The sequence below is a fragment of the Zosterops lateralis genome (assembly GCF_965231275.1).
Source record: "Zosterops lateralis genome assembly, chromosome: 10".
NCBI lineage: Eukaryota > Metazoa > Chordata > Aves > Passeriformes > Zosteropidae > Zosterops > Zosterops lateralis.
Window position 1 is genome coordinate 16,177,606 of NC_139770.1, and position 23,693 is coordinate 16,201,298.

General features: G+C 39.4%; 2 protein-coding genes across 3 annotated transcripts in view; one reads left to right on the forward strand and one right to left on the reverse strand.

Moving 5' to 3' along the window:
• The window catches only part of COL4A3 (collagen type IV alpha 3 chain), a gene marked incomplete at its 5' end in the record, with an annotated part of 57,867 nt that extends 39,017 nt beyond the window's left edge, over nt 1-18,850 (reverse strand). Inside the window, 8 exons of the mRNA XM_083869051.1 lie at nt 374-400; nt 1,223-1,276; nt 1,974-2,036; nt 2,323-2,367; nt 2,848-2,892; nt 4,820-4,909; nt 7,615-7,671; nt 18,773-18,850. Coding sequence (XP_083725177.1) covers nt 374-400; nt 1,223-1,276; nt 1,974-2,036; nt 2,323-2,367; nt 2,848-2,892; nt 4,820-4,909; nt 7,615-7,671; nt 18,773-18,850 — 459 coding nt within the window. The remainder of the gene's footprint in view (nt 1-373; nt 401-1,222; nt 1,277-1,973; nt 2,037-2,322; nt 2,368-2,847; nt 2,893-4,819; nt 4,910-7,614; nt 7,672-18,772) is intronic.
• Nucleotides 18,851-19,072: 222 nt separating this feature from the next.
• COL4A4 (collagen type IV alpha 4 chain) overlaps nt 19,073-23,693 on the forward strand; it is a 64,211-nt gene continuing 59,590 nt past the window's right edge. The window contains exons 1-2 of one of the 2 annotated variants that reach the window (XM_083868475.1): nt 19,073-19,158; nt 22,888-23,068. In XM_083868475.1, the coding sequence (XP_083724601.1) occupies nt 23,013-23,068 (56 nt within the window). In that variant the 5' untranslated portion in view covers nt 19,073-19,158; nt 22,888-23,012. Of the gene's footprint in view, nt 19,159-21,387; nt 21,411-22,887; nt 23,069-23,693 lie in introns of those variants that run through there. The other variant, XM_083868476.1, reaches the window with a different exon arrangement.

Below are 23,693 nucleotides of genomic sequence, written 5' to 3' on the forward strand. Positions count from 1 at the left end.
TACTCATGCACAGTCCTTGTCTTCAATTTATTTTTGTAACTTTTTATCCCTTTAAAATACTCTCTAGTGCATCTGCAACTTTCCATATAAATTCACAAACTGTTTGGGGGAGGAGCTTAGTTCTTTGTGTGCTTGAAAGTGTTAAATTCATTACATGCAGTAACTATAGTAACAGTAATCTCAAAAATTATAGACCATTTTGCCACCTGAGGTGAATACTACTAGGACAAAGGAAACACCAAACTTTGTGGTTGCTACTTCTGGAAGGTAAACCTTCTGTTTCCCGTGAATGGAGAGGTTTAGAGCAACAAACATACATACAAATTGTTGATAACCAATAAATACTTTGTGTAATACAATGCAAATAACTGACCTTCTCTCCTTTGATACCAGCAACTCCCTAGGAAGAAGAACAATCACATTGAAACAGAAAAATAAAAGAGTGCTGAAACAACACATTCTGAATATTGTCTAAGCTTGATCCTCTTCAGGTGATTTATTTTCATGAAGGAGGTGCATAGCCAGGTTCATGTTTACTGGGCCCAGCCTTCAATTTAAGAAGAAAAGGCATCTTGTTAAAAAATAGTCGATCTTGGAGGTACAACTCCACAGGTGAAGACAGAACAGCTTTGAAGCCTGACCTTAATAAATGAATAAACAAAATCAGCAGAGCTGGTAAAATAAAAATCATGTTTAGAAGTTATTAGATTTGAAGTCACTGGAACTTGAAAGACAGCATTCCTTTTCCATTTGTTTAAAAGTTTCTCTTTCAAGCACATTTCTACAGTGAAAAAACCCAAATCCTAGGATTAAAGCAATGTACCCAGAGTGAGAAATTCTGGATTTAATTCTTGGTTCTTATTGACTTAATTAAGCCATTATTTTCTCAAAGTTACTTAGGCATTTACTGAAGTTGCAATCTATTAAATATATTTTGGACACCTTTAGGCATGTAAGTGGTAAATTTTCATGACTATCCCATGACAGTCAACTCCAGCCGAATTTCATGCAGTCATTAAACTAAGAAGTTGAGGCTCAACATGCAGACAATAAAGCATTACTTTTAACTTTGGTCTCTTTCTCACACAGTTTTCATACTAATAAGATAGGGATACCTATATATTTCAACTGTTGTCAGTATGAGCTAACACGAGACTATACAATCCTTCAGGGACTGGCTTTATGTGGTGGAAATGCACACAGTCATGAATTTCACACTTACTGGAAGGCCTGGAGAACCTCTTCGACCTGGAGGACCTGGAAATCCTTGGTCACCCTGAAAGTAGTGACAGTGATTGTTAATGTGTATTATGGTTCATTATTTGGCCTGATTTTGTCAAATGTGATTACAGAAATTTTTGTTATGCTATCACACTAAACACACCGTGAGGTCATGACCACCATATTTTGCTAGAAGAGAATCAGCCCATTTTATGCAGCTTGACTTCTATCCTAGATTGTTCAGATCAATTCATAGCTTCAGTAGAAATCTATGATTTTCTGTAGTAGGCATTATTCTGACTCCCTCTTTCCTAATGCAAAGAAAACTTGATAAATCTGTAACTTAACATTGAGCCTTTTCTCTTAATTACTTTCAGGATTTATGAATTGCCAACTGCAAGCTAGATACTGGCAAAATGAAATTAATTAACTCCTTCACAACCCATTGCAACAAAAGGATACAATGGACAAAACTGATTAGGTCTTCTGGATTTAATGGCAAAAGCAATATCTGTCAAAATATTAAATGTTATCTTTTAGCAAAGGCCATTAGAATGTATTATATAAGTATTTTGCACAAAAAGGTAGCAGTTTTCCTTCCTCTGGTCCAATGACACAAGTTTTTCTAGATGAAAAAGTCACAAACTAAAACAAGTCAAAATTGTTGTCTATTGGGGGAAATTTAGAACACTTTTTGGCAATTCCCAAGCACAGCCAAATGCAATTTCCAGAACACTCAGCTTGGTTTGTACCTTTGTGCCGTTGCATCCTGGAACACCTGGGAGCCCAGGAGGACCAACAGCTCCTGGTTCACCCTAAAAGAAGCACAAAATTGACACAAGCTTTGTTTTTGCACATTCATATTGCCTTACAGTAACACTGAAAGAGTTTATGTTGGAGCAATGTTTCACAAGACTTGACAGATTACAATGTGTTCTTAAATCATTACAGTGAGTAAGAATTGCTGATGCCAAGATTTTTATCTCTAGGCCAATTGACAGAGACAATGTGGATGTTGAGACTAGAGTGAGCACATTGAGCTAAGGATAATTGTGCACTGAAGACTGAAGTAAGAGAGAAAATTAAATCATTTTTACTTACAGGAAGGCCTGGAGGACCTGAAAATCCGGGTATTCCTGTGACTCCCTAATGATATTAACCCAGAGAAATAATATTATGAATATTAAACAAAAGCTCATCAGGCAATTTTTCTTTGATTACAGTCATAATAAGAATGAGTGCAAGTATGATTCTATTAAAAGATCATTATGTCCTTTACTCTTCTGACTGTGAACCAAGCATAGTGGTTACACACAGGTAACACACATTGGTTTTGCCCACAGAAAAAAAAAAAACAAACAAATTTTTGTGGTATTCTAGTGTGACTTTTTCACTGCACACTCAAGCATTAAATACATACAGCAACAACCTTGGATGTAAGGTGTAGTAGAAATGGCAAAAGTTCTAAAAATAAATGATACTTGTGCATAGACTGTGTCCTAAATTTTAACCATACTTCGAAATCAAACATACTATTTTGCTTTTATTTTCACAAACGATTGAACCAAGTTGGCAATCACCATGACATTTAATACATGTAAGTTTGTTTAAAATACAAACACTTACTCGTATACCTTTGGGTCCAACTAAGCCTGTAAGCCCTGGAGAACCCTAGATCACAAACAGAAAGCAATGTTTTTCAATACATTCACTTGAGAAAGAGCACATAAATGTCAACAGGACACGCAATATTTTCAATATCAATATCAACATGTGCACACAAAACCAGCTATATAAATAAATAAATAAATAAATGATTGGCCTATTACAGTCAATAAAGGAAACAAGCATTTCATACAACTTGCATTAATTATGGTGTCTTGCCCTCTTTTCCAGTGTTTACAGGGAATGTATCATAGAATCACAGAATGGTTCAAACTGGAAGAGACCTTAAAGATGTTCTAGTTCCAACCCCCCTGACATGGGCAGGGACCCCCTCTACTAGAACAGGTTGCTCAAAGCCTCATCCAACTTTCCTTGAACTTCCAGGGATGGGGAACCTGTTCAGTGTCTCATCACCCTCCTACCCTCATAATGAAAAAATACCAGTACCACATCATAGGTCAAAACAAATAACTGTATGTTGAGAAAACAGTTCCTATGGATTTGGTCAAACTGTGAGATCTGGAAGTACTTCCCTGTGAGGATAAAACTGCAAGGTTCCCAGATATGGGTGATGTCCATGTAATGATCAGATAGATGTATGTGATGTCACTTGTACTGTTGAGCATGGAAAGGAAAACCAGGAGTAAGCTGAAAGGGGAATAAGCAGGATGGGAGAGCAAGGCTGGAATACAGCAAAGAATGCCAGTGATACTGCACTGTCTGCACAGAACCTGCTGGAATTCTTTCAAGATGCTTAGAGCTTTAGTGCTAGCAAGAAAGTTTTACCATTCCCAGAAAGGAAATGGAAAATGTGAAGCACAGTATAGCTTCTAAAATCCTGGGCCACATTCCATTTAAGATAATGTAGAGGCATTGGATAGGAGAGGCTAACTGGCACACACTACAGCACATGGCAATTCAGGGTAACAGGTCTTCTTGCTAGATGAACTAGCCTTACTTTTTGCCACTCTTGCAGAATTAGTATCACATACTAAAAGGAAAATGCTATACTAAACACTTCAATGAGTTCAGATAAAAGCCTCATCAACATGCATCAAATCTACAAGTAACACTTCCAGAAAGTATTGTAAAAGTAAGATAGGACACAATAATGCAACAATACTTAAACAAATGAAAACAATAAAACCCATTCGTTTAAAGGCACAGTTAAGTGCTGTAGCCACATTAGTGCAGGTCCTAGACATAATCTAATTGTGGCAGCACTTTCCTGATTTACACTGTGGCTGAGTTCACACCATATTTACACAAAATTAAGTTATTCACCAGAGCTAATTTATTGATAACAGCAAGATTACTGTTCCTCAAGACAAATGTGTATAAAACACTTTTAATGCACAATTTTTTTTTGTTTTTTTTCTACTTAGGCAGGAGTTATTGAAAATTCATATTCAGCCTCAATTTAGGCATTCAGGAAAGCAAGCAAGCAAGCTCAGGTCACTGAAGCCACTCCCTCCACAATGCAAGCAACCAGGTAGTTCCTAAACAGACCAAGATTTATCTTAAAAACCATCTTTCCCTTAAAATTTTCTTAAATCTATTTTTCATATTTGTCTAAGTAGCAGCTTGTTTACTTTCTTTTCAGCAACAATGTCAAGATGTTAATTGATAATAAAACAAAAACTGAGAGTATGCTGCAAAAATCTGTCTAGATCCATGTTCATTGTCTCTGGCAGTTCAGTCCAGCTGCTTTAGCACTAGCCAATAGCCCATGGTCATATCAGCCCTACTCTGCTGCAGTCAAAATGACCCTTGCACTGGTGACCAAACAACATCCCTACCAAATGGGAACTTCTGAGACAGGTTTTGGATTGGTTTGGGTTTGTAAAACAATTGTCTGCACAGTTATAGCTAACTTTGACCATCAAGCACAGTAGTTTCTCTGTCTATCTCTCTGTCTCACATACATACCTACCTTTGGTCCCTGTGGCCCTGGAGGCCCTTCTGGACCAGGAAAGCCTCTTTGACCAGGTGGACCTGGAACACCAGGAAAGCCTTTTTCACCCTGTAAACATTAAGATAGTTAAACTCTTCAAATATCCATTAACTGTTCCTTTGATAGCTTATTTCTAAGGCATTTATTACTTTCAGTACCTCTTGGCTTTCTGCTGCTGTGTCAGACCACTGCCCTTGCCCACACTGACCTGTTTTTTGGTCCATCTCTGGGCTGCCTCAGACCCACAGCACCACATGCTCATAAGGACAGCTGAATTATCAGAGCACAAGACAGTACTCAGGATTTTGCAGAGTATAGAAGTTAACTGACAGCACGAAAAGTTTAAGAAAGCAGCTGATACGTATTCCTGGTTAACACTTCTGTATTATGTTTAGCAGTGCAAATTGAGAAACATAATGGTTGCTGTTGCACAGCAAGGTCAGTTCCAAACCATCACAAGCTCTTCATGAAAGCCAAGGAAGAAAACAGTGTGAGTCAAATGCAACAAAACCATTCAGACAGAATAAACCCCACTTGCTTTACATGACAAATACCTTAAATTTTTCTGAATCTCAGAGATGACGACACCAAATCACTTTTTCACATTTTTGTTGTTGTTTTGTTTTGTTTAAAGATCAAATTCAAATAAATAAGCTATGTAAAGGAAACAAAATTGAAGTTATAGAAATAGAATACAGTAGGCTAAGCTATTGAAAGGGACATTTTCAGGTTTTTAAATTAAATATAAAAGATCCAAGTCTTAACTTGGTTTAAATGAAGTACTTCAAGCCTGGAAGCTCACAGAAAATGTTTTTCAGCCCTTCAGACAGCAGCAATTTAGCACACTCAGTTTTACATCAGTGAAGAGCTGCCGGGTCAACACCTTTTACATCACAGCACGACATGGGAGAGAGAGAATGGGATTATCAGTTCTCTCAGAGCCAATTTTCCTATTGCTTTATACAAAGTTATACAAAGAAAGCATGTGAAATTTTGCTGTGCAGAAGTTTGAGTATCCTATTTGATGTACAAGACAGGAGACAAGAGATGTCTCTGGGAAGCCAAAATATTTTGGCTTTTCCCTGCACCAATTCTCACTCCTCAAAATCCCACAAACTCTCCAGATTTTAAATAGCTTCTGAATGAAATACAAATTTTAAAAATAGTAATTATATATGTATATATATCTCAAGATAAAATGTAATACTATAATATTTTAACACATATGAAAATAAGAATTGCATTTTAAAGTGCCTGTGAGATCTATATAATAAATCGGCATAGCTTTTTATAAAAAATCGTTTCTTTCATGTAGCAACATCCCAGGGTAGGAGGATGGATGCTATCCCAGGATGAGCCGCTGGAGGGGGTCGGTACCAGCTCACAGGAAAACCAAACTCCTGCCTGTCCTCGGCAAGAGCCGTGTGGTGCTGCCTGAATCCAGAGCAGCAGTGAGCTCTCCTGAGAGCTTCACTGCTCTCTCTACAGAAAAGGCCATTTTAGCCACACTTACTTCTTAGCAGATCAACAAGATCAGAGGACAGAGGATTTTCAGGTTGGAGAATTCTAAACATTGAATAATTATCAAAACATGGTGATTAATGTAATTATCCTGATTTTCTGCACAACTATCTCATCAGTCTAAATAATGATTTACTCTTACCCACAAATTGCTCAGTTATTTTACTTTTTGTTTATTTTATAGAACTGATAAAGACAAGTTGCAGGTGTCCATTCTCATTAATATTTCTCTTTTAGTGGGCAGCTTATTTTTTTCTAGGTTTTCAACTGGTTTCAATTTCACTGCTTAGGACAAAGTCAGGTTAGATCAACTAGGAATATGAAACCTAAATAGGGAGATTTTACTGAAAATATTAGTATTCCCCTTTCCCACTTATTAATATACATTTTAATAATGAACATATTTACTTATTTACTTCCAGATAAATTTTCTCCAACTTCATAAAAGCAGATGGGACCATTCTGTGGGACTAATCATAATCTTAGATCTTTATAGATGTCTGGAATCTGCTGATAAGGTTTAGTATGGGAACTTCTGTGTTCATGGCTTACCTAAATCACAACCATGACTTCTTCAATAATGCCCCTTTCATTTGTGAATCAGTTGTTCTTCCAACTGCGAGCAGGAGTTTCAAAGAATTTTTGGCATTTGTGTAATTCAGGTTTGTCTAAAAGCCACTCAGAGCCTCTGCCAAGCTGCTATTGGCAACAGGCAGAGCTGTGGATCTGTTACTGATGATGGATTTGCTGTTCCTTCAGTGCTGGAAAGGTGTTTATGATTAGGACCCAGAAACTCATCCCCTGTTTGATCTACAAGAGGTTTATCTGTTTGAGGCCAGTGTGTGCAGCTTTCCTTCAGGAACTGGCAAAGGAGGGTGGGCAGGGTCCAGAGATGGAAACAGGGAAGCACTGAACATGAGACTCCTGATGGCATTATGAAATTTGTAACAGGAGAGCAGCTGCCAAGGTAATGGCATTTGTTAGGAGTTAGTGAAAGAGACCTGGTGCTTTGGACAGTTGTTCTGCTGGTGCCCAAACATCACAGAGTGCTGTAAACATACTAATGCAGTAAAAAAAATCAGCTGAAGAGTCCTAGTTAAACAGTTTCCCCAAAGTTAACAGAATTTTGTAAGGTAATCATTCTCTACAAAATACCATCATGCACTAAATTCCCTCACTGTATCAACTGAAGTCATCAAAAATTTCCAAGTATATAAGCTAACATTAAAAAAGGAAAATGTATCTGTTCTTACCTTACTTCCTTTTGTGCTATCACAAAAGCAGGGACTTTTACCTTTGCAAACACAGTTCTGAAAAACAAAAATACAAACTTTATAATGCAATTATTTTTCTCGTTGAGTTGCTTGGAGAGAGGCAAGTAAGATCTCAGTGGTTTTAGTAAGAAATTATATCACAGGTAATACAAATTTAGAAAAAATGTTTGTGAAGAGGCAATTCTCAACAGCGGCAAAGAACTCATCATTCCTCTGTATTGTCTTTTGAGACAAATTAAGAGCATTAGTGAGATCTTGCAGACAGAATTAACTAACCTCTACAGTTTCTCATATTACAACAGTCACAGTGTTTCAAATGTGTAACTTTTATGTTTCTTTTATGATGGAGGAAAGATGCTGCAAGTAGTTGCTGTTCTCTGTGGACCTGACAATTCCTGACAGTTCCTGCTTGTCTTTTAGGTGGCTGAACTTAGGTGAGATGATGCCATCTATCAAATTGAAAAACAGCTGCAGGGGAGTATTTCTCAGGTGATCAGATACTTAAACCTTTATGTATAAAATAAAGCAGAAATTAAAATCAGTTGGCCATAAAAGGCAAATTCTCAAGAAATGATTGTGTCTGGCTCTGATTTATAGAAAGATCAATAGGTGGCTACATGATGTTTCAAGCTAGATTTTTAAAGAGTTGCAAACATTAAATGGTTAATTCTTTGTCATATTTAAAGAAGATTAACTCTTACCCTAATCTGACAGCTAGAATTCAAGTGGTACTGCATCACAAATTTGAAAAACAAAGGTATCATGTAAAACAGAAACTATGTAACTATGATACCTTTACTATTATATTAATCAATATGATTATTTCACCAGAGATACAAGAATAAGCACTAGTGCAGAATTAACAACAATCAGGATCCTGATTTTTCTTTGGTGAGATCAATCAGTCTGGTACTGGATAATCTAAATTTATCAAGTCAGTTATATGACAGATAATTTAAGCCTTTAAACTCCAATACAAGAGGACAAAGTGACGTATCTCTCCAAATAAATTTGGGATAGTTTATAAGACAACTGATTTTCTTGTTCCTCATTCTACAACAATACCTTGCATCACAAAGTATTCTCTTCAAAACTGATTATTGGTAGAGGTCTGCTGTGCTATATAAAAAGGGGAGTTGCCCAAGCCAAGATTTATACACAGGTATATACCATCATAATTCTATAGACCTTCATGAAGTTGTACTTTATTTCTGCCTGTGAAACCAAACTAGAAGCAGATTCTTTCCAGTATCTGTATGCAAAGGACAGTTTTCAGGACACATAGAGAAATCAAAAAATGAAATTACTCTGCTGTAACAGGTATAATCTGCAGAAGATTTGATGTGTGCAGATACAGAACAAATAATTTTCTTTTATCTTATAATCAAAGACAATCCAATGTGAAGAGAAATGCATGAACATGTAGAAAATTATGACACTGTACAATTAATCTAAGTTAATAAACTATTGAAAGAAAGAGAGCCTTTGCTCTTCAAGAAGTCAGAATGCTTAGAATGTGCTTAATTTGCCATTAGTAAGCTTTCAGATCTATTTAGGTCTTTTTGTGTACACATATCACTTTAAACTAAACTGAAAAGACCAAAGATGATTTAACATTACACAGTCAGTTAGCTGGATAATACTAAATGTTTTGGCATATGATTTTTTACATAAGATTAGATTACGCCTTCTGTACAGGAGCTTTGAACCAAAAAATCATTGCTCACTTATACTGCTGGATGCTTTCACATCCTTGCAAGATGCCTGCAGCTCTTTTATCAAAGGATCATAAAAAAAAGATGTTGCCAGCTTATAAAATAAGGAAACTGAGTATTAGTTATTAACAGTTTATTCAAAATTCTCACAATAACATCTACATAAGTGTATTAACCGAAGCCACAGGTATACTGCATGCTTTTTGGTTTTGTGATTTTCATAATAATAATTAACATTTCTTTCAGATATTTAGATGAAGAATATTTTTGATCTAATATCTAGGTTAAAGGATACAGTCAGATCATTATATGAATACCAAACCAAATCAATTTACCAATGAACCAAGATTAAAACCCCACAGCACTTGGAGTAATCTACAGAGGAGCTCTTTTCCAGAGTGTTTTTTGTGATAGTAACCATGTATATATATTAAACAGATACATAATTTCAGTAGTACATGTTGAGGCACATTTCCTGCAGTGGTTAATGTTTTGTTCAGTGGATGCAACCCTATCTATAACCCTTTCTACACTATGGGATTGGATTCTATGGGGCTCTGACCTCTTCCCGCTCCTGATTCAGAGAGTAACTTAACCAACTGCTTAGAAAGTATTCCAGTCCTCTCCTTCACATAATTCCTCAAAGAAATGACACAGAAAGAAGGAAGAAATAACATACTGTAGACTGTGGTGTCACCCATACAGAGGTTAATGTAGATTGAGCATGGCACTGCTACTCCAGCCACTGCAGTGGTGGCTACTTAATTTGGAGAGAATCAGTTCTCAGCACTTTGCCAGTAGCACTGGTTACATGAAGAATGTCAGAGAATGTATTCAGGGATGTTATCAAACCTGAATATGCCAAAGGATGTGACAAAGTCTTAATGTAAGGAGAAGAGCAAGCAATGCCAGCATTCCTATTCTGTCACTAGCACAGGCTCTGAGTGCTGTCACTCACACTGGTGGGGCAACACAGTCCTACTGAGAATGGTTTAATGGCAGGAAGGTGTAGTACAGACGAACAGAGCTAAAGTGAGGATGATCCAGGATTTCTCCATTGATCTATTTTTTTGAATGATATATACAATGACAGAACTGTCAGAGTATTTCTTTGTTTTTCCAGATCCAGAGAAGATCAGAGTAGCTCAGCTATAATTTCAAACACATATTTGTATTAAAAAATACTGCTGCACCCAGTACAGAGAGGCAGCAAAATGCATTGCTGCAGGAACCAAGCACCCTATTCCTAAAGTTTATTTCAGACCAAGACCACACAGGATGAGTAATAAAGACATTCAGATGAAAGCTGAATGAAAAGTATTCAAAAGTATTCAAAAGAATTCAAAAGAAAAAAATGAAATGAAAAGTATTGTGTAGGAATATAGGGGCTTAAGTTTGCACTTTTGGCCTGACTGGTCTTTAATTTCATGGGTGAACTCCACTGATGCCGAAGTAAATTCTGGTTAACGTAAATGAAAGATGACTGTGCAACATGAGGTATTTTAAAATGAATTAAAAGCAGTGCAAGTGATATCCATTAATTACTGTGGACAGTAAAAATAGCCCAGGTGTCTTCTCTCAAGTGGGTGATGAAGCTGTCACTTTCCTTCACTGGTTGTTCTAACAGCTGATCAGATTTATTTTTAAAAATGCCTTACTAATTTTTCATTTAGACTTGATACTTATTAGCATCTCACCTATCCTGCCATTAGGTCTTTATCTCCTTACTTACAGAATCACTAAATTAGAACTCTATCACTATGTGGAACAAGACTTATTGGATAATATCTATTTTTCTGTGATGCCACTTTTTTATTCTTTTCCATCTTTCTGCTCATTAATGATATCCTGAGCAGCCTAAAAATATGCACATCATCACAGTGTCCTTTTCAAGTGGAAGTAACTTATGAGCTAATTTCAACTTCTCTGTAATATCTCTTAAATGCCAATACTTATTAAAAATTACATATCAGTGAGCCAGCTCCTTTAAGTCTTGATTATGAATTTTCAACGGCTGCTGACACATGGAGATGTTTGAATTCTTCCTGGGATGTCTCAGTGCAGAGCAATCACTTTACACATCCCAGCTGTGTCTATAAATCACAACTGAGCACATAGAATAACTCTGCTCCAACAGTTGATGTTACTATAGTGCTTAAAACTTCAAAAGGCCCATTTCACTCATTCTCTACTACGTGTTTTCTATTGCATCTAATAAAGGTGGAAGTATTACATTGTGATTACAGAAAATGGAAAGTTTTGCTCTACCATTTATCTACACTGCAGATTTGTGTTGGGGCAGGTATGCTGCACATATGTTAAACGCTGCACTTTCTGAAGAACATTATGGTGAGAGCTAAAGTTTCTAGCTTGGATACAGTTACAGTTTTGAAAATTTATCCTAGCCTGCACAAGAGGATCTGAGAGCAGAGCTTTACAGAAAAAGGTTCCCACTGTGAGAAAAGCCATATAAAGAAAATCTTTTTCTTCTGATGCACCTGTATGAAGACACTTATCTAGATTAGCACAGTCAGGAGTTCTAGCCAGACAAGGTTAGTGGATACGTGACCCTGGCAGCATATTCCTCATGTTGCACAACTGCAAATCACCATGGAGTGTGCAAGGTCCGGGAGAATGAGGTCCCCTCACTCCAAAACACTGCTATCAAAACAAAATACCAGTCTCACAATTAGAATCTGTATACTAAAAGTTTTTCATGCATTCTAAGCATCAAACATGAATTCATTAAAATTATCAAAGACCACGAAGAACTTTGTGTTTTTTTAGTGATTGCTGGACCAGTACAACAAAACCAAATTATTAAGCCTTCAATAAGTATAGACAACATAGAGCAGAAATAGGAGATGATGAGATGAAGGAAAATATGTCAGTTCCCAAACCCTGACATTGTGTAGTCACTTGTGAACTGGAAGGCAGCCAGACATTCCTACCTTAGAAGACTCCTGTTAACAGCCATGTATGCTATCACAATTCACAGCATTTTGCTTACCACTTGAATACCTAGCACAGGATAAAAATTATTTTATTTAGACTTTCCATTATAAAGAAATACACCTGTAACTTAACTAATAAACAGCCTGGTCAATAGCACCCAACACAGAGAGCCTGGGTCTAAAAGACACAGCAGGAGACAACTGTTATGCTGCAGGCAGTGCAGTTGTTGAATAAGCTCCATTAAACACCTGTAATGGGAACCTTGCTCAGGGAATACTATTGAATCAAAATGCCCTGTTGGTGACACAGGCCTTGTATTACTGGTTCTGTGCTGCTTTCAGTGTGAGGGTCATTTGTGGTCATAGGAAAACATCACACTTCACAGAAGCTGGACTTTGTGTTTAACTTACAGATTCACAATTCATGGTCACATGGTCTTAACACACATTTTTATCTGAACTTGGTAAGAATTTCCTTACTTTATCCTTAATTTTAAACTGGTATCTTCTGAGTTGTCTTGGAAGGGATTTGCCCATTCATGTAATATAAAGGTATATTTATAATGGTATTTCAAACCAACTAAGCTAAATGACATGTAGAGAGAAATGGAAGAAGCATCTTATGTGAACATTTAAACAACCTTATTTTATGCCAAGGGGAATGTGCATGAACACCTTTTTTTCACTTCAGAGACTGAAACCACTTTGAAAAAATTCTCTTACTTTTTACAGCAAACCCTGTTGTTTAAGAATTTTGTATAACAGCAGTGCAGTTTGTAGTGTTAGGCAAATCTTTCATAAGTATCCAAACTTAGCACAATAAAAAGGCAATAACATAAACCTTAGGTTAAACAGTATAAGCCAGATGAAAACAACATTTTCAGAGAACTTTTGTTATCTCTTGCTTTTTTTTCTTTTGTTGACATACTTCCTGCACAGCCTATATATATATATTTTTTTTTTTTTCCATGAATGTTCCTGTTTGTACAGAAGTTCCAAGAAACCACTGTAACATAGCTGTTCATACAGGAAAACACACCACTGTGTCATTGTGAGGGTGTTCCACAATGCAACTCCCATGGTACCAACCATACTCTTCTTCAAGCAGATACAGCACAATTAATTCTACTGGGCAGAATTAATTCTCTCCAACTCACTATCAGTGAGGAAGTGTGAGAACAGTAGGGCATAGCAATCCTCACTTTGCCCACATCTTCATTGTCTTAGGATAAAACAGATAGAATGTTTTAATGCAGAAAAAAACAATCACACTAAGTTTTCATGAACTCAAATAATTTGTGAGCTCTGCAGTGATGGTCACTAAGGCCTATTTTGTAGACATTGCCTAAAATTACTCAGTATCTACATAAGCAGAACTGGTATATTGTGTGCAGTTTTGGAAAACTGTATGCTGAGGCTCTAAAATCTCCTGTTTTGGGGAGGGTTTGTGTGTGCAAATTACTTTTAGTCTATAAAGAGAAGATAAAGAATTTCTCTCTCTTCAGACCAAGAGAATGATGTTTTTCTTCTATATACCTATACCATATTTTGGTATATACCATATTTTTACACTTATGTTTATAATCACCTTACTACACAAGTCATCTCACTAGGGTGAAAGTCACTGATAAGGACTATCAGAAATGGAACCAATCTGTTCCTGATAAATTCAGATGTGTAAAATCTCCAAAGACACAGGCATAAACTCCATCTCTGTGGTTGGTTTCTTCTCCTGACCTTGAAGAGTACATGGGAACAACAAAAATAAATATTTTTCTCCAAGAAAAAAAAAGACTAAGCAATTCAGGCCACACAATTTTGTTTTGTGTAGCAAACTCTTAAGAGTGTTTAATCAGCTTATTCATCCGTGCTCTCCCTTCCTAACAACCACCTTAAAAGAGCAATCTAATAACAAAGAATACACACCATTTAACTACTGAATTTTTGCTTACCTACCACAATATGCTTAGCATTAATTCACATATTTTGTATTTCTTCACAGCTGTTGAGTGTGGGAATGGTATTCACTAAAATTTTTGTCTCCTCAGGCCTGTATATTTGTATATTCATAAAATTCCTGGTGTGCATCTTCTGTTAAGTGGTGCAAATAGCAATGAAAGCAACAGTAACTTGTTCAGGGAAGGCTTATTGCACATGCTTTGGTTTTTCCTTATTTGAAAGGCTCTGTGACTTCACAGATTTAAAAGAATTAAAGGTCACTTTTTCCTGCAGCTTCCACCAAAATAATCTGTGGAAAAATGCAGCACAAAGCCCTAGCTAAAAGGTCTTCACTAAACCAGGCAAAATGGAAAACCTGTAAATCTGTGGGACTTCTACCCTATCAAAAAATTGCTATGACAAATACTGAAAATGGAACTAAAATTATATCAGGTGTGACAAAATGGAACTTTTTCAATGTGACTGTGAGAGACTGGGGCTGCAAACAGTTAAGGAAATAGTGTTTTTGTATTTCACCTTCCTCCTAGGCTCCTGTAATCCATGCCAACATACTTCTAGTGTTACTTTGTTAAGCAGTAAGGTGAGAATGTGACAGTAAAACAGATGACCGGACATCCCATACTAGTTGCACTTAACAGCAAAGTATTTTGTTTCAAACATCTCTTACATGAAATCAGCTCTAGGTATTGCAGAAGAGATTGCTACCACAGATCATAAATAAAATGATTCTATCTCTATGAAATTCAAAGCAGTGAAGAAAGAACCAGTGTTTGCCTGCCTACTCTAACAATTTTCATGGTATTATTCAGCCAGCAAAATAGCTTGAGTTATAGACTTTTGCTTAAATGTGTATTTGTCTTGTAGGTTTTCTAGAAAAGGCATCAAGTGTCAACAGTTCAATTTTTACAGGTGTTTATTTAGGTCACCTAAGAAGGCTCATCTTTCAGTTGTATGATGCAGCACACACATAGTGACACTTCACAGTTCTTGGCCATGACAGCAACGTGCTGTAAACCAGCAGAATTCCATCAATTTTGATGTACAAACATTAGGGTAGCTCTGCTAATTTACGCTACCTCTCTTGGCCCAGAAGGAAAAGCCTTGCTCAGCAGTGCTGTCACATTGGCCTGTTTCTCTTTGGAGATGACGGCTGAATTAAAATAAATGTAGAGGCAATCAGGAGCAGGACAGTCCAGCAGAAGCTGGACCCAATTCTCAGAGTAGCACCCTCCTTGACTTTGGAGCTGGGATCACATTGACCAAATCAAAGAGGGCACTTCACAAAGGACTTGTTTTTCTAACATGCTCTGTGAACTCTCTTGTATATTCAGGTGCACATCTTCCCTTTCCAGCTGCTTGTGCAGCAAAGAACCTGGCTGCTTCCAAAGGCTGTCGGGCAAGGAATATTCTCACCATGACACTTGGTGCCTCCAACACTTTGATTCCTGGTCAAACTAAGCCTGCACCCATTCGTACCAGCCTTGGAGATGGCCATGGGCTGAGAAAAAACATTGTTTTTCCCTTTGAGAGCCATGTATTAAGACCTATTTGTGATAGCAATATAGATTGCATATAATTAGGAAAAAATATCGCTATTAAGAAGCAAAGAAGATTCATTTTAAGTACTTGCATATAAATTTTAACATTTGTGAGAAATGAAATTAGTTGTGAAATATGAACACTTGTATCTAGTCACAGACAATATAAGTGGGGATGCAAAACAGATCTTCCCCAAGTCTTACAGTCACCAAGGTTGTTATGTCCCCTCCTTTGTCACCAGTGCAAGATGAAAAATATGAAATGTCATGATGGAGGCAGAAACATAACAAGGCGCACCTAGGTTAGGTGAGCTAACCTATTAGCTCACCCAATATCCTGTGAGCTAACTAACATTGCAAAAGTATTTAAAATACAAATTAAAAAGTGGTAGTAAGATGAAGTGCAGCTAACTTGCATGCAATTAACCTTGCTCAAGCAGAAACTCTCTTTATCCTGTTCTGAACAAATACTAACATGACGCCATCATAAAAATGATCAATGCAACAATATTGATTGAGTGCTAATGAACTTGACCAAGGCAATTTTCCTATTAGGAAAAAATGAAACAACATGTCATTTGAAACAACAAATTTCAGAGAATATTTTTAGATTAGTGTTTAATATGAAAGATATAAGATATATGAAGATATAAGAGAAGTACATAAATGGTATCTAAAGGACACACTTAAGGGAATTAATTGAATTGTACATTTGCATCAAGACACTATCAGTTCCAGGTGCTGTTAGACAAAATTAAGCAATGAAAAAGCAAATCCATTATTTTCTGAAAGAAAAAAAAGATGAAGAATAGGAAGAATCTTGTACCCTGTGAAAGCATATTGATGATGATGATTCTGAAATATTTTTATGAACAGTGGAAAAATCTGAAGAATTATAACACCAGTATTTGAAGTCAAGGGAGAAGAAGCTCATCAAAGAAGCTGAAAACCCTTTGACATGGGAAGATGCTACTTCTGCTGAAGATGTGATTAGAGCCTGTCAGTAGTCAAGAATGCAGACAATAATACTCCCTAGAAGGTGTCAGAAAGTTCAGCTTCTTAAGAGCAGAGTCTGGACTCTGTGAAGAGCTGCAAGGACTAAAATTTGCTGTATAAACAGCAGCAGGCACAAATGAGTAATTTGCTTTCCTGTCTTCAGGAATAAACTACACCTAAGATCTTCTATGTTGAAACATTTTTTAATTTATGCCAACAGTAAAAGTATTGCTTGCTGATCAAACATCAATTTATTTACATATGAAAGTGTTGCATGATTTTAGAACATTAACTGTATCTATTTCTTTGCAATGAACAGTTTAGCCAAGATACAACGATGCATCAATTACCTCATGTCAATTACAGTAGCCACTAATGTTTAATTAGGAGTTTAGATAAAACTGCCAGAAGAGAGGCTTAGATAAAGTGTGTGTGTATTGTGGGAGAGGGGGCGCATTCCTGCAACACAGACTGTGCTTGCTAAAAGCCATCCAGACACCCACAGGATGATATTATCCACCTCTTCAGAGCAACAAGGGCAATGGATGGCAGCCATCAGCAGAGGAAGAGGAGAATGGAACAAAAACCAGCAAACTGGGCAGAAGAGAGACACAGGTGTTGAGTTGTTAATCTCCCACATCTGGCTTTACAGTAAGCATCAACTCTAGATGGAGCCTGAAACAACTCTGCAGAAAACATGCTCTTTGCAAATAGATCTGATACCTCTGTTCTACACAGGAACATATGAGGTATTTACATAGGAACTAAGAGGTATTTTAATTCCATTACAAATAAAACAATTAGATCTTTGTTAAACGACTAAACTTGATTGCCAGTCGAGTTAGAGGGCCATGAAAAAACCCAACATACTGGGTGAGGCGCTTATGCTGTTTCCAGACACTCTACCCAGAACGGGTGAGTGAAAGAGCTGCATGAGTTTAGAAGAAACATCATTAGACTAATTAGACTGCTTCAGATAATTATACCAGAATGTGGCTCTGCTTTAGCAACAGCAAAGTACAAGATCACATTTCTTCCTTATAAAGTGAACTTTGAAATGTTTTGAGAGGCAGTAAAGATTTTCATTTACAATGTTAGAGCTTTACTCATACATTCAAGTTAAAATTAATATTTTTGACTATTAGAGGGAGAAGGAACTTGAAACTTACTAGAACTGGCAGTTTCTTGTGTTCTAGGTTTATCAGAATTTTTAAACCTGTCAGTTTCGGGTGTTTGATGTCTACCAGAAATTTACCGAAATCGGCAGTTTCCTGCAGTTTGGTAACTGCCAGGAGTGCTGAGAGCTCCACCGACCGTGTGCCCTCACAGCTGACTGCTCTTCTCCCAGCTGGGATGTACACTCCAAATTTTACACCCAGACACTGGAGAAAGGCACAGAGAAGACTACAGTATGATCTAGGAGAATTTATTGACCAAGCGCTGATGGACACTCGTCATTAAGCCTGAAAGACAACCCGTAGAGCTATTTTGTCAGGAAGGTGCCACAGGCGGTGCAGACGGTGGGTGCCGCTCCGGAGGGAGGTGTTTGCCCCAGGGGCCATCCCCTCGCACACCGCTCTGTCCTGCCCGTCCGCATCCCCGGTGCCCGCAGGCCGGGCCCCGCAGCCGCTCCCCGGGCCGCAGCCCCATCCCATCCCACCCGTGCCGTCCCCTCCTGGGAAGGGCGGGGAGCTCCTGAGGCCGTGGGGACGCGGTGCCCCGTGCAGGGCCCTCTCTCCGTGCCCATCCCCGCCCGGCAGCGCTGTCCGGGTAGCGGGCGCCCGCAGCTGGGCGCGATGTACTGTACTGTATGCACTTCACCTCGCCTCGCCCTGCCCGGGCGTGCGTACGAGGCGCATCATTAGAAACACAGGCATTCCCCTTTCCTTCCCTACCGGCGGCCAAGGCAGCGGGGAGCCCGCTGTGCCCCAGCCCCGCCGCAGCCCCCGGCCCGTCCCGGCGCTCCCTCACTCACCTCGGCGGCGCGGCCCGGCCAGAGCAGGGCGAGCAGCAGCACCGGCGCCAGGAGGCCGGGGCAGCCCCCGCCGGCCATCCCCCCTCGGCGCTGCCTGCGCGGCGTCCCGGGCCGCTCCGGCTCTGCCCCCCGCCCGCCCTCCCGGGGGTTTTGGCCCGAGGGTTCCCGCTCCGCGCCCGCCTCGGCTCTCCCGGGTGGCGGCCCCGCCCCGGCCACCCCTCTCCTCCACCCCCTGCCCCCCCGGCCTGCCCTGCCTTGGGCACCGCTGGCAGCCGCCGCCCGCCCGTCCGTCCGTCCGTTCCCAGCGGGCATGGAGTGAGCGAGCGAGTGTCGGGGCTCTCCCGCCTGGGCGCTGAGCTGAGCTGAGGTGAGCTGAGCTGACTGAGGTGAGCGCCCGGACGGGCGGCCCGGGGCGGGGGCACCTGGCGCTGCTTGGACAGGGCCGGTCAGCGCTGAGGGGCAGCAGGAGTGTCCTGGGGCGGCGGAGTGTCCCGGGGCAGCAGGAGTGTCCCGGGGCGGCGGGAGTGTCCCGGGGCAGCGCTGAGGGGCAGCGGGAGTGTCCCGGGGCGGCGGAGTGTCCCGGGTTCCCGGCCTGCTCTGTCCCCTCTCAGGGCGCAGGTGGCGGGCCCGCGCGGCCCGCGGGGCTGGCGGCGGGAGCGGGGCCGGGGCCGGCCCGGGCACCCCGAACGAGGCACAGAGTGCGCTCCACGGAGCGGGTCGGCCCCGGGTCTCGGTGGGGAGAAGGGCCCGGTGAGACCGGCGGGAGCGGGGCGGTGCCGGGAGAGGCGGCAGCAGCAGCAGCCGGGCCCCGGGGCCATCCCCCGCTGCCGGGCCGCTCCCGGCACTGGATTCCTCCAGCAGCGCTCTCCGCTCCCTCAGTGTGTTATAGTGAGACAGAGGAGACTCCCTGAGGGGACAAAATGCTGCCCCACCGCATAAACGGAAAGCGGTTAGAAATGTTTCTCCCCAGGGTTTCCACTAATATGATAAAAAGTTTTCGCAAATGGATTTGTGATTTGTAAAGTGTTGGCAATGTGTAATGTTTATCACGTTTATGTTATTGACAGAAGCGCTGCCTGCTCAACCTTTCACCGCACAGAGTGATGTTTTCAGAGGGTGCAAACTTAGAAAGCGTGTTGGCAGTGCCAGCCACAGCAGCCTTGTCTTGTCTGTAGTGTTCATGTGTCCTCTACAGGAAATCCCACATTGCAGGTTTTATTTGCACTAGAAGTGATACAGCAAAAACAACTATATGATATATCTATATAGATTTAGGAGTATTCATGAAATACAGAGTTATAGGCTTTCATGAGCAGAAACCTTGCCACAGAGCTTTGTAAACCAGCTTCTCTGACAGGCACAAGAGTAGAGCTGGATCTCCACTCAGTAGACCATAGTGTCAACCTCCTATGAAATCTGCTGTGAAAGCTGGTTAGCAGAAGCTGCTTTTCCAAAAAGTTTGGTAGTACCAGTAAGAACATGCCTCTGGAGGAGTTGAGCATTATCTTCAGTACCAAAGGTCTTGTACATAACAACATGTTAAAACAACTTGACTCTAAAATATCCAACATCTGTAAAGACCAAGCTGGTATGGACAACAAAGTACGGAGAGAAAGGAAAAGAATTTCCCTGTTTTCAGGCCAGATTGATGGTGACCATGTAGAAGAAATAGTACCCACTGCTGGAATTTAACATGACAAGTACTGGTGTCACAGTTTCTTGACTTTGCAACTTGTGTGGTATTATTGCACATGATGTTGCTTCCTTGGATGTAATGAAAACACAGTTAAGACTACTCCAGCTTTTTTTACCTCAATAGCTGTAGCTGCGTGTCTGCCTCAAACTATGGCTCACATCCCCGGCTCTTTAGCAAAGTTACTGAGAATGAAATTATCTTGATTCTTGTCTAGAAAGTAAACATCTAGATTATGTTGTAGTGCCAGCTTTCCCCTTCTGTCTTCTGAAGTTGAGATGAGGTTTGATGATCTCATATGAAACCTATTCCTTTGGTGGCAGTGAGTGTGCTATCCTGGGGATATTTTATTGAGGTAACTGTTGTGATTGCTTCAAAAACAGAAAAAATGAGATCAATTTGACACATCAATCTAAACAACACCTTGTATTCTTTCTGTTATTGTATTGCTGCTGAACAATCCAACTTGTTCGGAGAATGGTGGGGTTTAGATAGCCATGACAAAATAACAAGCAGAGGGTTGCAAGTCTTCCACTCATGCATTAAGTATTATTTCAAACTGTATCAACGGGTTGGATCAAAATGGATTTTAATTTGAAAATAAAAGTTTTGCTGCTAATACAAAGCAAATGTACCAAATATAATTTTCTTTTTTATTTTCTTCTCAATTTTCAGAAGCTGTTTGGATAATTAAATAATGAGATGGATAGTGGGCAACAGGAACACATTTCTGCAAAGTCTAACACTTTATGACTAGCTTGGATTTTCCATTTGAGGCAATCAGTCCCTGCAATATTGTATTGCGTCACGATTTTGCTTATGTTGTTTATATTACTAATGTAAAAAATCAGTGAGGTAGGAATGCTGTTGGAATATTATTTTTTAATTAGGGATGTTGTTATTTTTTTCTTTTCTTACAGATGGGGAACTGGGGCTTACAAGACTGTAAGAATTTGACAGATGAATGGAGTACAGTACAATACATATAGAGAGCAATCTTGCAGCATGGACTGGCTGCCTTTAGGCTATTTATTCATCAGTCAGTGCACAGCAGCTTCCAAAGTCTCCTCTTAGTCCTGTGGGATTTGGATATACTGTGCATACACACAGGAGTCAATATTATTTATAGATTAGTTATGGTTAGAAAGATGCCATGCTAACCAAACAATAGAAAGCAAAACAGAAATGTTTCAGGAACTGTATCCTCATGTGTTTAACAAACACATGGCTGCTGCCTCAACAGCTATCAGGGAGCAGCCAGTTTGCTGCGCTTCACATCCTTACTCCCTACTCAGGAACTGTCTTGCCTACTCAAGAGACTTCTCCAAAGGAAGCAAACCCCTGTCCATTCACTCTAGTCAGTGTTCAGTCTCCTCAGAATTATTTCCCACATTTGGAATACTAGAGTGCTAAAAAGCAGAAGCCTGTGATAATCTGTGTTAACCTAGGAGAAGCCCAGCCCTTAAACCCTTAGTTTGAATTAACCAGTGTGGCTCATTTGCCAGCCATGCCTTATTACAAAGGATTACAGCTCCTTTTTTATTTGGGGGATATAAAAGTTTGCCCATGACCTGGCCATGTCTCTGTGTTTGTAAAGCTCAAGTTTCCAAAAAGGTTGGAGCAACAAATAAAATTGCTGTTGGACCTAAGTCAAAGGTCAGGACATATATAGTCATAGTCATTTGCACTGTGTATGCAAATTATGTATTACATATGCAATTTATGTATGCAAAATCTGACTGTGTGGGACGGTGGAGGCCACTGGTCAGTCCTGCACACAGGATCCAGCATCCTAAATCCTGGCAAAAGCTGTAGAAAAAATGCTTAAACATAAAGCTAAAAACTTCTAGGTGATGTGTCCAATGATTGTCATCTGTCCATGCATATGGATAGAACCCTTAGCTGAAATGCAATATGTTTTTTCCTGCATTCAGAGGAGTCCTCCTTTGCTCAGGTGCTGGCACAGGCTAGTCCAGCCCAGTTTGCAAAAGATGCTGCTGCTCAGTCTGGTCTTAAAACTGTAGCAAATACTTCCTTGAGGGTTTTTTTATTTAAAGCTCATTAGGTTTTTTACTATACATGGGTGTTGCATCTTTTGTCTTAATGCCTTCAACTAAAACGGTGGCTATGAAAACTTTTTTAAGAAATAATGATTCAAATTGCCCTTTGTTCATTATTTTAAACACAGAATGAGGACCATCTTTCTTAGGCTGAAGTCTTTTTATGTTGATCTGCAGTTTCATTATAGTCCCCTTGAAATAATTGGATTGCTGATAAAATAAAATGTGGCCTGAATAGGAAGAATATAATGTAGTGCCAACACAAAGCTGTGCAGTGTAACACATACAAATGGTTTAGACTCATTTTTGGCTATCCAGTAATTATTCATGTGCACATTGGATGTATATTGTCATATAAACAGGTTCAGAGGGGAAAACAACACCAGTATGGAACAGTGTTTAGACCATCTACAAACAGAAGGAAAGAGAAGACCTGCCATTTAAAGAAAAAAAAAGTGCTGCATATACAAATCCTCAATCAGCAGGAATGGCAATAACAAAGGATTCATTTGAACGGATTAAGTGGCTTATCACAGCTGCCTGGTGAGTTTTACAGATCACTACATTTTTAAGCCAGATTCACTGAGATATATTCTTAGCTATCAATTTAACAGTAATAAGAAATGCTAGATATTTGCAAAGTTGGAGTAATTTTGAAATAGGCTTCACTGTAGCCTGTAGAATAGTACATAGCAGTCTGTATGCTATGGCTGTACCTAATTTATCTTTTCATATAATGAGTAAGCACCTTAGTTCTTAGTAAAAATAATAATAATATTAATAATAATTTTAAAGAATGCTTATTTTCTGTATTGCTGCAGAAATTTTGGGCCAGCTTTTTATTTTAGTTTTTATTTTATTTATTTTATTTATTTATTTTAGCTTTTTATTTTATTTATTTTATTTTAGCAATGGTTGGCATGGAGCTGGGCTTTCCCAGCAGCTGCTCTGAAATCATGTGGCTATTCTGAATGTGGCTTTGCTCTTTACTTTCTCTTGCCCTCTTTCTATGAGCAAAAGAAAACAGCACCAGCTAACTGATTTTAGGGTAAATGTAGATCATTCTCATCTCTACTCAGTCTTCACCTTGTGATGTCCATGGAGAATTCTGTCTAGAGTGGTTCCTCTCTGGCCCTCTGTAATTGTGGGGTTGGAAATAGGCAACAAG